The 13,844-nt window shown below is 49.5% G+C and overlaps 1 protein-coding gene across 4 annotated transcripts in view; it reads right to left on the minus strand.

Moving 5' to 3' along the window:
- PALM (paralemmin) overlaps window positions 1-10,441 on the minus strand; it is a 63,681-nt gene extending 53,240 nt beyond the window's left edge. For 2 of the 4 annotated variants that reach the window (XM_088673096.1, XM_035119796.3), the window contains exon 1: window positions 10,053-10,441. In XM_088673096.1, coding sequence (XP_088529222.1) covers window positions 10,053-10,057 — 5 coding nt within the window. In that variant the 5' untranslated portion in view covers window positions 10,058-10,441. The remainder of the gene's footprint in view (window positions 1-10,052) is intronic. The other 2 variants (XM_035119797.3, XM_060275293.2) reach the window with 1 other exon arrangement.
- Between the last annotated feature and the right edge of the window lie 3,403 nt (window positions 10,442-13,844).

A 13,844-nucleotide genomic window follows, 5' to 3' on the forward strand; every position in this document is an offset into this window, starting at 1 on the left:
CTCCTTTTCCGCCTCCGCCTCCTCTAAACAGTCTCTTCCATCAAATATTCATGGCCTCCATTTTCCCCGGGCTTCGCCAGCGATGCTTCTCCCTCTCTCCGCCGTCCTCTTCCTAATGCATCTTCCACGATTTGAAGGCCGCCTGCAATCTCCGCCTCCCCTCCTCCCCCCTTTCTCTTTAGCTCGGTGGAAAGCGAACCACCAGGTTGGGAACGGGGGCAAACCATGGCTTGCTGGGAGACGCAAATGGGCAAATGTTGGGGTGGGGGCGGTTGTGACCAGCCCCACACACCCAAGGAGGGTTCGCAATCGCAGCCCAAGAGCAGTCTGCAGCTGTGGAGGGTCCATAGTCCCAACCCCTCAGGAGAGTCTGTAGCTACGCCCCTGAGAAGTCTGTAGCCACGCCCCTGAGTCTGTAGCCACTCCCCTGGGGATTCTATAGCCACACCCCTGATGAGACTGTAGCCACTCCCCTGGGGATTCTATAGCCACACCCTGAGGAGTCTGTAGCCACACCCATGAATGTAGCCACTCCACTGGGGATTCTATAGCCATGCCCCTGAGGAGTCTGTAGCCACGCCCATGAGTGTAGCCACTCCCCTGGGGATTCTATAGCCACGCCCACGAGGAGTCTGTAGCCACGCCCATGAGTGTAGCCACTCCCCTGGGATTCTATAGCCACACCCCTGAGAAGTCTGTAGCCACGCCCCTGAGTGTAGCCACTCCCCTGGGGATTCTATAGCCACACCCCTGATGAGACTGTAGCCACTCCCCTGGGGATTCTATAGCCACACCCTGAGGAGTCTGTAGCCACACCCATGAATGTAGCCACTCCACTGGGGATTCTATAGCCATGCCCCTGAGGAGTCTGTAGCCACGCCCATGAGTGTAGCCACTCCCCTGGGGATTCTATAGCCACGCCCACGAGGAGTCTGTAGCCACGCCCATGAGTGTAGCCACTCCCCTGGGGATTCTATAGCCACACCCCTGATGAGACTGTAGCCACTCCCCTGGGGATTCTATAGCCACACCCCTGAGGAGTCTGTAGCCACGCCCATGAGTCAGTAGCCAATCCCCAGGGAAGTCTATAGCCACACCCCTGATGAGACTGTAGCCACGCCCATGAGTTTAGCCACTCCCCTGAGAAGTCTGTAGCTCCTTCTCGGGCCTCAGCCGAATCCGGTTCACAGGTGAATATTTCACAGCACTGAGCTTCCTTCTGCCTCACTTCATCACACCTAAAAACCGTTCATGTGTTTACGTGTGAGCGATACCGGACCCCATAGAGCACGGTGCCAAGGTTGCAGGTTCGATCCTCAAATGGGACAGCTGCCTATTGTGGTGGGTCAGACTAGATGGCACTGAGGGTCCCTTTCGGCCCTACGATTCCAGGATTCTAGGAACACTTCCTTTCTAATGCCCTTATCATTTCCTGCAAAGGGAGATCTCCTGCTTAAGAGAGCCACCTATTGTGCAGGGAGGCCATGCAGTCGCTTAGTGTGGAAGCAGGGAGGCACTCTGCACATGCTCGCAGGGATCTCTCCTCCTCACTTTGCATCGACTCGGCCCCAGTGAGTGGTCCCACTGCTGGTCTTTTCCTCATCCATCGCTCAAAATTGAGCATACAGTGCTCCCTTGGTTCTCAAGCGCCTTGGTCCTCAAACAACTTGGAACCCAAACACTGCAAACCCGGAAGTAAATGTTCCGGTTTGCAAACTCTTTTCAGAAGCTGAACGTGCTCCGGTTTGAGGGTTACGCTGAGGTCTGCCTGTTTTTTTGCTATTTATTTTGCATTTTTGTTTTTGTGGCTCTTTCTGTTTTGTTTTTGTGACTGCGTGGAACCCAGTTCAGCTACTGATAGATTGTGTGACTGCGGTACTTGGTTTATTGCTTTTATTTTATGGATCAATGGTCTCATTAGACAGTAAAAATCCATGTTAAATTGCTGTTTTAGGGGTTGTTTTTAAAAGTCCGGAACGGATTAATCCATTTTGCATGACTTTCTATGGGAAGGCGCGCCTCGGTTTTGGAACGCTTTGGTTTCCGGAACGGATTTAGTTTGGGAACCAAGGCACCCAGGGTTGTGTTTCAAATGCCTCCGGGCACCTATGGCTTTCTCTTCGCCTGGCCTACCCCACAGGGCTGCTGGGAAGGCCATACAGCACGCAGCTCTCAGACCCTCCCGGCGGAAGGAAGGACTGTTTGGGACACGGGTGCGAAATGAAACGGGCTGTGTGTGTTCTTTGCATGTTGGGAAGAGGGGAGTCATGGCCGTGCGGACTGGGAAAAGCTGCTACGGACTCTGCATAACCCGAGCTGACCTTGCTTAGAGGAATCTGCTGGTTCAGCAACTATCTCAGCTGTGAAGGGAATGTTTCGAACGCGGCCCGGCATCAGAGAGAGAGAGGGAGAGGGCGGGTGGCTGGCCACCTGGCCTAATTTTCAGCCATTCAGAGCCCTGTGGACAATGGGCAACCAAAGCCCATTTAGTTCCACCTCGTTATACAGAAGAGAAGGGAAGGTTCTGGATTTGAATCACCTGCTTTTCTTGCATTTCACCAATAAGCTCCTCTTCCCCACTATGGAAGGCCGGAACTGCAATTTCCGCTCCTCCCAGGCCACATTAAAGCACAGTGACGTCACTCAAAACTGCCACGGCTTCTTCCCTTAAGACAGGCATGTCCAAAGTCCGTTTTTTTTGGGGGGGTCTAATGTGGCCCCCCCGGCCGGTTTTATCCGGCCCCTGTGGCAGTTTATTTGGGGGGGGTGTCAAATCCTAAGAAAAGCTCAACAAGTTCAACCCTAAAGAAGCTCAACAATTTCGGGGTAAAATCATTTTTAAAAAGCCCAACAACTTCAATCCTAAAAAAAAGCCCAACAACTTTGGTCGGCCCTCACACATGTTCACTTCATCAGATCTGGCCCTCTTTGAAAAAAGTTTGGGCACCCCTGCCTTAAGAGATTCTGGGAGCTATTTGCTGAGGGTTAGTAGAACCCTTTTATTCCCATCCCTGAGCTACAATTCCCAGAGTGTTTTAACAGTCGTTTCCTCTTCGCAGCAGAGAACTCTGGGAACTGTAGTTCCAGGAGGGGGACTAAGGGAGTCTCCAAACAACTGGCCTTCTCAAACTACCGTTCCCAGAATTCTTTGGGCGAAGCCATGACGGTTTCAAGCAGCGTTACTGTGAATTTGACCTCAGTTTCTCATGTATCCGGTCTTCATTTCTCCATATTTCTACATCAGTTTGCAATTTTTCCTTTAAAAAGTTCGCTTGAAAATTCATCAGCGGTTTATTCTAACACACCCATTTTAGGATTCAGTTTTGCCTAATATACAGGTTTTTGCAAAAACAGTTCCCCGCAATACAACGTGTCCTTGTGCCTTCTTTTCAACAACCATGCATTTTAATGCGTGGTTTAACCTAGTTTTACGCGTTTTCTGTTTCTTTCCCCGCATTACTTGGCCGGAAGGGAAACCGCACTGCGAAATTTGGAGCGCTGCAAATTTCATTGGACACAGCTGCGACCTGCTCTGCATATTGCTTGGGGAAAGTGCAGGTTTTTGAGAAGGTTCGCCTTTGGATGCGAATCGAAAGGCTCTCCTTCGCTCCACATTGCCTTCCCGGCCGTCAAAAATTAAGCCTGCCCCTTTCCATAAGACCTTCTCCTTCTTTCTTTTGCACAGGAAACTCAACAATGCGCATTGACAAGTGTAGCAATCAAGGTAAAGGTAAATGGACCCCTGACCATTAGGTCCAGTTGCAAACGACTCTGGGGTTGCGGTGCTCATCTCGCTTTACTGGCCGAGGGAGCTGGCGTACAGCTTCCAGGTCATGTGAAAAAAGCCGCTTCTGGCAAACCGGAGCAGCACACGGAAACGCCATTTACCTTCCCGCTGGAGCGGTACCTATTCATCTACTTGCACTTTGATGTGCTTTCGAACTGCTAGGTTGGCAGGAGCAGGGACCGAACAACGGAAGCTCATCCCATCACGGGGATTCGAACAACCGACCTCCCGATCAGCAAGCCCAAGAGGCTCAGTGGTTTAGACCACAGCGCCACCTGCGTCCCTATCAAACAGCCCATTAAATAAATCTATATATATATATATAAATGTAAAAATCGTGAAACTGCGTTCTACACTTTTCTCCGTAACCGCTTGACCGATCGTCCTGAAATTTTGACACAACGATCCAGGCCACTCCCCGAGCGTTGTTGGGGGCAAAAATCCCCCAAATCACACACCTGGGCACCAAGTCAAACTCCACCAAGTCAAACAGCGCCCTCAAGTGGTGTAGTACCCTCCTCCACCCCCTCCCTTCCTGTGAAATCTAAGCCACACCCACAAACCAAATGACATCATCAAACAAGCAACTGAAACTACCAAGGCGGCCATTATCAGACAGACTAGGCCGCTTTCCAGACTAGGCCAAGTGGAGGTGGGGGGGGGGCGAATAGAGAGCAGGGATAAGTAATGGGTCAGAACGGGGGGGGGGACACAGGGATGAAACCTGCCCTCTCCACAGTGTCTTGCCTCGACTCAGGGGGACTCTGAGGCTCAGGGGTATCTGAAGGGGGGCTATTACCCTCCATTTTACAGACTAATGCACAGCAACGCGTGCAGGGCCAGCTAGTATCAAATAAAGTTGTCCCATCTCTCCCGGAAACGAAATCACAGCAACTCTGGACATCCTAGTCCGACACACACATACAGATTTGCGGGCACCTCCATCCCAAGCAACTCTTTCGGTTTCAAAGTAAATAGCAAACGCGCCAATTAACAAATAAAAAAAGTCCGCCGATTCACACCAGAGGGAACTGACCTGCAACTATTTTCTCCATGATGGGGGGAGGGGAGAGCACATTTTAGCTTTGATCTAGCCGGTTTCCCACAGCGCTCCAGACAGTTGGTGGCATTCTGAGGTAGACTGCTCCTGGAAATGGGGGCTCCATTTGGTTCCGCCGTCAAGGGCGTCGGAAATAGCGCCCGGGTGGAATTTCCGGAAATCTCAGAAATGTACCGGGGAAAACCCAGGCGACCCAATGTTGGAAGTGTTGATTTTTTCCGCGAAGGTTCTTAAAAATAGCTGGAAACTTTCTGTTTTTTGGAGGGGAGGGGGAGATATTGCAGAAAAGGGGGGGCCTCAACAAATTTGGCACACACAAAAAAGGACCCTATAATAGGCAGGTCCATGAAAAGCTCAAGGAGCAACCCAACAGCAGGGGAAAGAAGCCTAAGAAGGTAGGAAAATGCGATTCGCCGCATTTGGCGTCCCTACTTGGGATCTCCAGCAACTGGCAATCAGAGACAGGCTGCCCTTGCCAGGTGAGGTAAAGCCAGAGGTTGACTGCGCCTGAACCTGGAGGCTCTATTTTGCGAACACGTTTAACCGCTGCTGAAACCCCCTTGCTTCTCCTCTGCGAATTTGTCTAATCCGCTTTTAAAGCCATCTGATCCCGGTCTCTGGTGGCAGCAAAAAAACCCCAAAGGCGTTTTTTGCAAAATTAAGTCTGGGCCAAGTTACTAGGCCACATGAAGATTCGCCGGTCCTTTTGTGCTTGGGTTGAGCATTTGCGGTCTGGAAGGGGATGAAGCGGAAGGGAAGGGGTTTTCCTAGAGCTACTCCCCTGCTTTGCAGCTGTTTCTAAAATACGAATCAGGTGGTATGTAAATTTTAATAAAGGAATGTTATGTAGTGAGCTGAATCATAGAACAATAGGATCCAGAATCAGCAGTCTGATTGGTCCGCAAGGAAAGATCTAAAGAAACATGCAGTGGAAAGCTACGGGATAAACTTCGCTGTTGCGTGATATGATCTCTTATGCTCAGAAAGCAACCTTCTTTAGCTACGATTCCTGGGGTTGAGCTAGATGACCACCAGGGGTCCCTTCCATACAATTCTATGGTTCTGTGAGTCAAAAAAGCAATGCTCTTCAGCAGCAAGTCTCTGGATCCCGGGGAAACCGGTTTGCAGGTGCAGAGGAGGAGAAGCTGGGCGGCTGATTGGATCAGCTTTAATCTCTCCGGGAAGCAGGTGGGGGCCGAACTGAGAAACACACTCATGAGATCTATCTGAAGTTAAGAAAACTAGATGTATGACAGTCCAGGGCTTGAGGAACCAGCAGGCCCAGTGGTTAAGACTTGCAAGGCTGTCGCACAGGACTAGGGATCGGGGCAGGCGGCGGAATTAAGATTCAAGCCAAGTTCTAAAGCGAATCAACCCAGTTGTGCTTTGCAAAACAGACACCTTTTGAACTCCGAATTTTGCAGCCAAGTCGCAGGCCCAGAAGAAATGCACAGACCAAGGTAAAATTGTGTCTGCGCACATCGGAACTGGGAACACCAGCCAAATCGCATCCCCCGCAAGGAGCGTCCGTTGGGAGAAATTTGCCTCGGAAATACCGGCAAACTCTTTCGGTGGCATTTATTTGTCATGCGGAAGACAGACCACAGAAGTGGGGGAACTGAGCTGGATCCAAAATGGGCATCCCTAGACACAGAATCGGGGAGCTGGAAGGGACCCCCCCAGAGGTCCTCTAGTCCAACCCCCCTTTACCATGCAGGCATAAATTTGTTTTTCCATCGCTTCCGACAAGTTAGATCCCAAACCAGAGGGGTTCAAATTCTGGAAAGGGGTGGGGGGATTTCAGGAAGGACAACCTGAAGGTATAAGATCTAGAATGGACTTGCCTCAGAAATTAGCAGATTCCCTTGAGTAAGTTTGACCCAAAGTAGATCTTCTTTTTTACGGGGGCTTAAGAGATGTATGGTAGTGAGGTATGGAAGTGAGAGCTGGACCATAAAGAAGGCTGATCGCTGAAGAATGGATGCTTTTGAATTCTGGGGCTGGAGGAGACTCTTGAGAGTCCCATGGACTGCAAGAAGATCAAACCTCCCCATTCTGATGGAAATCAGCCCTGAGTGCTCACTGGAAGGAGAGATCCTGAAGCTGTGTCCGCTTCTCTGGAGCTCCGTGTCCGCTTCTCTGGAGCAGCAGAAAACAATCAAGCTACAAGAAAGAAGATTCCACCTAAACATTAGGAAGAACTTCCTGACAGTAAGAGCTGTTCGGCAGTGGAATTTGCTACCAAGGAGTGTGGTGGAGTCTCCTCCTTTGGAGGTATTTAAGCAGAGGCTTGACAGGCATATGTCAAGAATGCTTTGATGGTGTTTCCTGCTCGGCAGGGGGTTGGACTGGATGGCCCTTGTGGTCTCTTCCAACTCTATGATTCTATGATAGGCAGGCTCAAAAGCCAACACAATTTGGAAGATATCTTGAAAGGCGCTTACATGAAACAAACCAGGGATCTAAACTGAACAGCGGGAAATTAGCGTTTTTTCCTAATTTGCTCCCCTGCAGATTGAGAAAGGAAAAAAAAAACTCCTTGGAAGATTTACCCTAAAAAAATGGAACCTTATTAGAAACCCTATAGCCCGTTTTATTTTTTAAAAAGGCTTTCTGATTCTTTTCCCCATGGGAGTGTATCAAATCTGATGCAAATGCTTCCTTAAATTTTTCTTTTCTATCTCTCCAGAACAGGAGGGATTTGGAATTTAAAAGCAGGCTCTGAGGAACCCGGAGACGTGCTCTGGTTACGTCACGGAACGTCCACAAACACTCAGGGCGGGCAGTGTCTCTCTGGGGCCACACATTGCCGAAAGCCCCAGACCCCCGCAGCCACCGATGGCCTGGAGCTGGGAGCGAATCCTTGGCTGTGGAAATGTAATCCTGTTCTCTCTCTCTCTCTCTCTCTCTCTCTGGCACATGCTGATGTCAAGACAACTCGCTGGGGTAGATCTCCCGGGAGATTCTGCCTGGCGCCAACAAATCCTCACGGAGGCTGCTGGGGAAAGCACAATTTTTTTGTTCTCAGAAAGGAGAGGGAGGGGTGCAGATAAGCAGCTTTACAGAGGTGCCGACTCCCCAGGTGCCCAGGCACCCGCGAAATTCCCCACAGAGGGGCCAGGCACCTGCAAATTTCAGTGCCGCCGGGGCAAAAGGAGGCTTTCTTTCACCCAGTTTGTCACCTCCTCTCCCCCACAGGCCGGGAGCCTCAATGGCACCCCCCTGGAGGCTTCAAAAACCCCAGCATGGCACCCACATCCCCCCAGGCACCCACAGTTGTGGGGCAAAGCAGGCACTCCTGGGAAGCTAGGCGCCAAGGCGTTCCCATTCATGCCAGCCTCCCCTTCTAAATTTGTGCCAGGCGCAGTTTCAAGTGAGGGGGGAATCCCAGGGTGCTCGGCACTGGTCGGCCGGACTGGTGCGCCCTCTGGGTGGGCAGGAAAAGACCCCGGCGGGAGAAGATCCTAGCAATGGCCGGGTTGCTGGTAGTGACAAAGGTCTCGCAAAGGGAAATTCATGGAGGCAGCTCTGTCCTTCCCTCACAGGGCCCAGGCACTCGAAGTCCTGTTTCTGTGCCACCCTGAGAGACCTCCGAGAAGGTCCTGCTTCAAGATATTTGGTCTGGAAACCCTAACAGTTTGTTTTATTTTATTTTATTTATTTATTTTTTTAAAAATACCATATGCAGATCAGCATCAGGCAGAAGTTAAAATGAACATTTTGAGGGCTGCGTCTCAGGGAGTAAGATTTCTGGGTTCCCCTTAAAAAAATGACACAGGGCCAGTTTTCAGAGAGAAGATGGGCTGGGTTTTCAATGAACGATCCTCTTTGCTTTTAATTGTTCTCTTTCCATGATTCCATCCTGCCCGTGCTGGTCAGCGGGTCTTATCTGTGCCTCTGTGCCAGTTCCCCACATTTTAGATATCGATATGTGCCATTACAAATGGTTTCACGCTTGCTTTCGACATTTTTTAAGACGTTTGCTGTTTAAACGTTGTTTTTTTATTTGTGGGGAGCTGCCTTGAAAGAACCGTGGTTTGAAAGGCGGGGAAGAAATCTCCGAAACGAAATAATAATAAGGATAGGAACCCTGGAGAGCAGCTGCCGGCCAGGGCAGAGTGTCCTACACACACACACACGTCGAGTCTTTCCCCAGGCCTAGTAACATATTCCATATGGCCGTTCCAAGCCATTTTGCCGCCCGAGGCAAAGGAAAAGATCCCCCTGCCCAAATCTCAACAGGCCCAGCAGCTAGATTTTCAACGCAGGAGATGGGCCGGCAGGTTCGCTGGGTTCAGGGAAGTGACTCTGGCCCACGTGGCGGAGAGGCAGCTCTAAGCACCTGCAGACCTTCCATTCTCTGGTGTCCGAGAACCCTGCCTCAGCCTGCCTAATGACAGGGCCAGACAGACCTTCTCTCTCTCTCTCTCTCTCTCTCTCTCTCTCTCTCTCTCTCTCTCTCTCTCTCTCTCTCTCTCTCTCTCTCTCTCTCTCTCTCTCCCTCCCTGCCCAAGCCCAACGGAAGACAGTTCCTCTTCTCCTTACGCGCCAGGGGTGCTCTTCCTTTAACAACAGCAACAACAACCACCAAAAATCAGGATTGGACCGGGCAGGATGTGGAGAGAGAAGGCAGGCTCTGGGAACCGCCTGAGTCACTGCGAGTGGGGAGGGGGGCGAGGAAGGGGGGGAGATGGGTGGAGGCTGCCACGCAGAATCACGCAGGAAACAAACAACAGGTAAAAAAAAAAGAAGTGAGAGAGATGGATCGCCCACTTGCCAGAAAGCGGAACCCACCAATCGTCCCCAAATCTCTTCCACTGGAGGTTCGCAGACCCCTGGCATCCTCTGCCTCTCCTCATAAAAGTGTTTATGAGCAATACGCAGGGTGCTATCAGCGCGTAAGGGGGAGGGAGGGAAAATCTGGGGTGCGGAAGCCCGGATTCCTCTCGTTTTGGGGGTGTCCATATAGCCAGATCTCCCCCTTCTTCTTCCCTCCCTCTCTCTCCACACAAACAAACGCACAACCACCGCCTGTGCGCCAAACCACCGACGAACATCAGCCGAAGATGGGCTTTGCAGCACGGAGAAAAATAACAAACGCGGGGTGGGGTGGGGTAGGGGGGGGTTGAAGGAGAAAGGTGCACGCAGAAGGAAGGAGGGAAGGAGAAAGGAGCTCTGGGAAGTGATGGGAAAGGGAAGACTTACTCCATTTTCGGTGCCGCTGCTGGCGCGCTCCGGTCCTACAGCCTTGGCAACCTTGCAAGGTGCAAGGAGAGAGGGAGAGGGAGGGAGGCAGAGAGCGCCTGCTTGGCTGGATTGATCTCGCTCTCCTTTCCCTCTTTTCCCTCCTCCTCCTCCTCCTTCAAGATCTGCGCGTCCCAGGGGCCACGGAGGAAGGCGGCGGCGGCGGCAGCTGCCGGCAGCAGCAAAGCATCCCCTCCGCCAACCGCTTATTGTCCTGAGCCGACGATGGATGCGCGAGGAGAGGCTCGCTTGTTATGGAGGAGCGCGGACTGTGGCTGTCCTTGCGCGCTTTGCAAACCGCACCCCCCACCCTCCGTGTCTCTCTCTCTCTCTCTCTCTCTCTCTCTCTCTCTCTCTCTCTCTCTCTCTCTCTCTCTCTCTCTCTCTCTCTCTCTCTCTCTCTCTCTCTCTCTCTCTCTCTCTCCAGCATCACAACAGCACCTCCTGCCGGCCGATGCGCGCCACCGTGCGTCTTTACGCGGAGACTGTCCGCGCAAGGCGCGCCAGCGCGTCTTTCCACCTGCGCGCCCCGCGGCGGTTGCGGGCCGTGGCGGGTTTACTTATACAGTAAGCTAAACAAGCTGGTCTAGCTTAGGGCCCCACTCTTTTGGGGGCCCCCAAAAAATCAAAAGGGAAAAAAACAACTGGATGTATATTTCCAAAATAGAAGATAAAAAACAAATAAAATAAAACCTATAAACAGCAACCATGTTTTGTGTTGTGTCGGCTCCTATGATGTAAGTCATGGGCCCCGCCTGCTTGCCTGCTCCCTAAAATATCACTGGTTTGCTCCTTTCTATATATAGGGTGCCGGCATTCTGCTATTTATAATTATTAGTAGTATGCATAATATATTTACACTTCTTATTATTACATGTTATGGCAAGTTTCTAGAGACTAGATGGTGAGTCTTTGTAAATTGTGTTTGCAAAGGAACTTTTGCTATTGCCAAATGCCAATGTGTTTGCTTTATTAAGTTTGTTATCAATCACAAATCATTTTAAGTTAGAGCTTAATAATTATATACTTCTTCTTAATTGTATTTCACTATTAATATACTTCTTCTTAATTGTATTTCAGTTTTCAACAATTACTTTGATAAAATACATATTTTGTTACATGCAAATGGCTTTAGATACCTATTAGGTCCATCAATTACCATATAGCATATATTAAACACAAAAACAGCTGGCAATTTATTGTTGACAAAGGACAGCTGGACATAGACAGGGCCCTAGTGCCTCCAGGATCTTAGGGCCTCATCAAACCTCAATCCAGCCCTGCAGGCGACTCTCTTTTGTTTGCCAAAGGAGAGAGAGCCGTGTTTGCATATAGGTTCCTGGGCACCCAGAGAATTCCCTACAAAGGGAGCCAAGCACCCACAAATTTTGGTGCCAGGGCCAGGCAAGCTGCATGGCACCCACAGTTTCTTTGCAGAGAATCTTTGCAAGGTTACTTTCTTAAAATAATATTGGGGAAATAAAAAATAAAAAATCCCTTCCTCCCTTCCTTGTGGTCTCTTCCAACTCTATGATTCTATGATTCTAACATGGGGGGGGGGAACCACAGATAGAGAGGAGAATCAAAGAATCTATGATTCTATGATTTTCCTCTCTATCTGTGGGGTTGGTTTTTTTTGTGTGTGTTAGAATCTGGAGCAGCAGAAAACAACCTTTCTCCCTCCTCCATATGGCATCCTTTAATATATTTGAACATGGCTATCGTATCACCCCTTAACCTTCTCTTCTCCAGGCTAAACATACCCAGCTCCCTAAGCCGTTCCTCATAAGGCATCGTTTCCAGGCCTTTGACCATTTTGGTTGCCCTCTTCTGGACACGTTCCAGCTTGTCAGTATCCTTCTTGAACTGTGGTGCCCAGAACTGGACACAGTACTCCAGGTGAGGTCTGACCAGAGCAGAATACAGTGGTACTATTACTTCCCTTGATCTAGATTAGTGGTCAGCAAACTTTTCAGCAGGGGGCCGGTCCACTGTCCTTCAGACCATGTGGTAGGCCGGATTATATTTTGGGGGAAAAAGTGAACGAATTCCTATGCCCCACAAATAACCCAGAGATGCATTTTAAATAAAAGGACACATTCTACTCATGTAAAAACACCAGGCAGGCCCCACAAATAACCCAGAGATGCATTTTAAATAAAAGGACACATTCTACTTATGTAAAAACATGCTGATTCCCGGACCGTCCGCGGGCCGGATTGAGAAGGCGATTGGGCCACATCCGGCCCCTGGGCCTTAGTTTGGGAACCCCTGATCTAGAAGCTATACTCCTATTGATGCAGCCCAGAATTGCATTGGTGTTTTTTAATGCTATTCTGCTTTTGTTTATGTCGATAAACTTTTAATATATATATATTTTAAAAAACCATACCCGTATATGACGATAAATGTTTTGCAATATTTTTGGAGATATTTTTATTAAATCTCCAATATTTGATTCACATTAATTTTATTAATATCGAGACCTCCAAAAATATTCCAAAACATTTATCATCATGTACATTCTTTTGAAAAATATGAAAAGTTTATAGACATAAACACACGCAGAAGAATATAATAAAAAAAAACACCATACACACACACAAAAAAAACCAGATACAGAGAAGGGGTATTTTTATTTTATTTTTATACCCCCCTCCAACATAACTCTGTAGAATTCCCATGTGGCTGAGAAACCAGCTGAGCAGCAGCAATAATAATAATAATAATAATAATAATAATAATAATATTTTTAATACCCCGCCCCTACTGGCAGGCCTGAGCCGGCCCTGATTTAAATGAAGGCCGACTCCTGCCACTACAGGGCAGAATACTTTTTCCCAGGTTCCCCCATTCCTGATCATAGAACCGTGGAATCGTTGGAAGGGACCCCGAGGGTCATCTAGCCCAAACGCTCTGCGATGCAGGAATTTATTTGTCCAATGTGAGGCTCGAACCCACAACCCTGAGATGAAGAGGCTCCTGCTCTACTGACTGAGCTATCCCAGATGTAAGAAGAAACATTGCTCCCAGGACATTTCCGAGCACAATTCAAAGTGTTGGTGCTGACCTTCAAAGCCCTAAACGGCCCAGTATCCCTGAAGGAGCGTCTCCACCCCCATCGTCCATCCCAGACACCCAGAAGCGAGGTTACAGGGAACCAGGCAGAGGGCCTTCTCGGTGGTGGCACCCGCCCTGTGGAACGCCCTCCAATCAGATGTCAAGGAGATAAACAACTATCTGATGTTTAGAAGACATCTGAAGGCAGCCCTGTTTAGGGAAGTTTTTAAATGTTTGATGTTTTATTGTGTTTTTAATATTCTTTTGGGAGCCGCCCGGAGTGGCTGGGGAAACCCAGCCAGATGGGCGGGGCAGAAATAATAAATTCTTATTCTTATTTACATTTATATAGCACCCTACAAAGAGCACAAGGTAGCGTTCACGATTTCCATCCTCTCCATTTCACCCTCACAACAACCCTGTGAGGTTGTTCCTCCGAATCCAGAAGTGCAGAGAGAGAATTTCTGGTTTCTTCGGCTCCTCCAGTGAGATCTCGATCTAGTTTCCAAATTGGGAAAGCAATCGAGGACACCCCACCCCTGAACTTGGTGATGGGAGGCTAGGGAGGGGCCATCTGGGAGGGAAGATGTTTTGATTTAGAGGTGCCAAATCTCTTTTACAGCTCTTATGGCCTGGGAATGATGCAATTTCTCAGCAAAACAGATCCTGCCAACTTTAAGGGAGGGGCAGCCC

The sequence above is a fragment of the Zootoca vivipara genome, chromosome 6 (genome assembly GCF_965207765.1).
Source record: "Zootoca vivipara chromosome 6, rZooViv2.hap1.1, whole genome shotgun sequence".
Taxonomy (NCBI): Eukaryota; Metazoa; Chordata; class Lepidosauria; order Squamata; family Lacertidae; genus Zootoca; species Zootoca vivipara.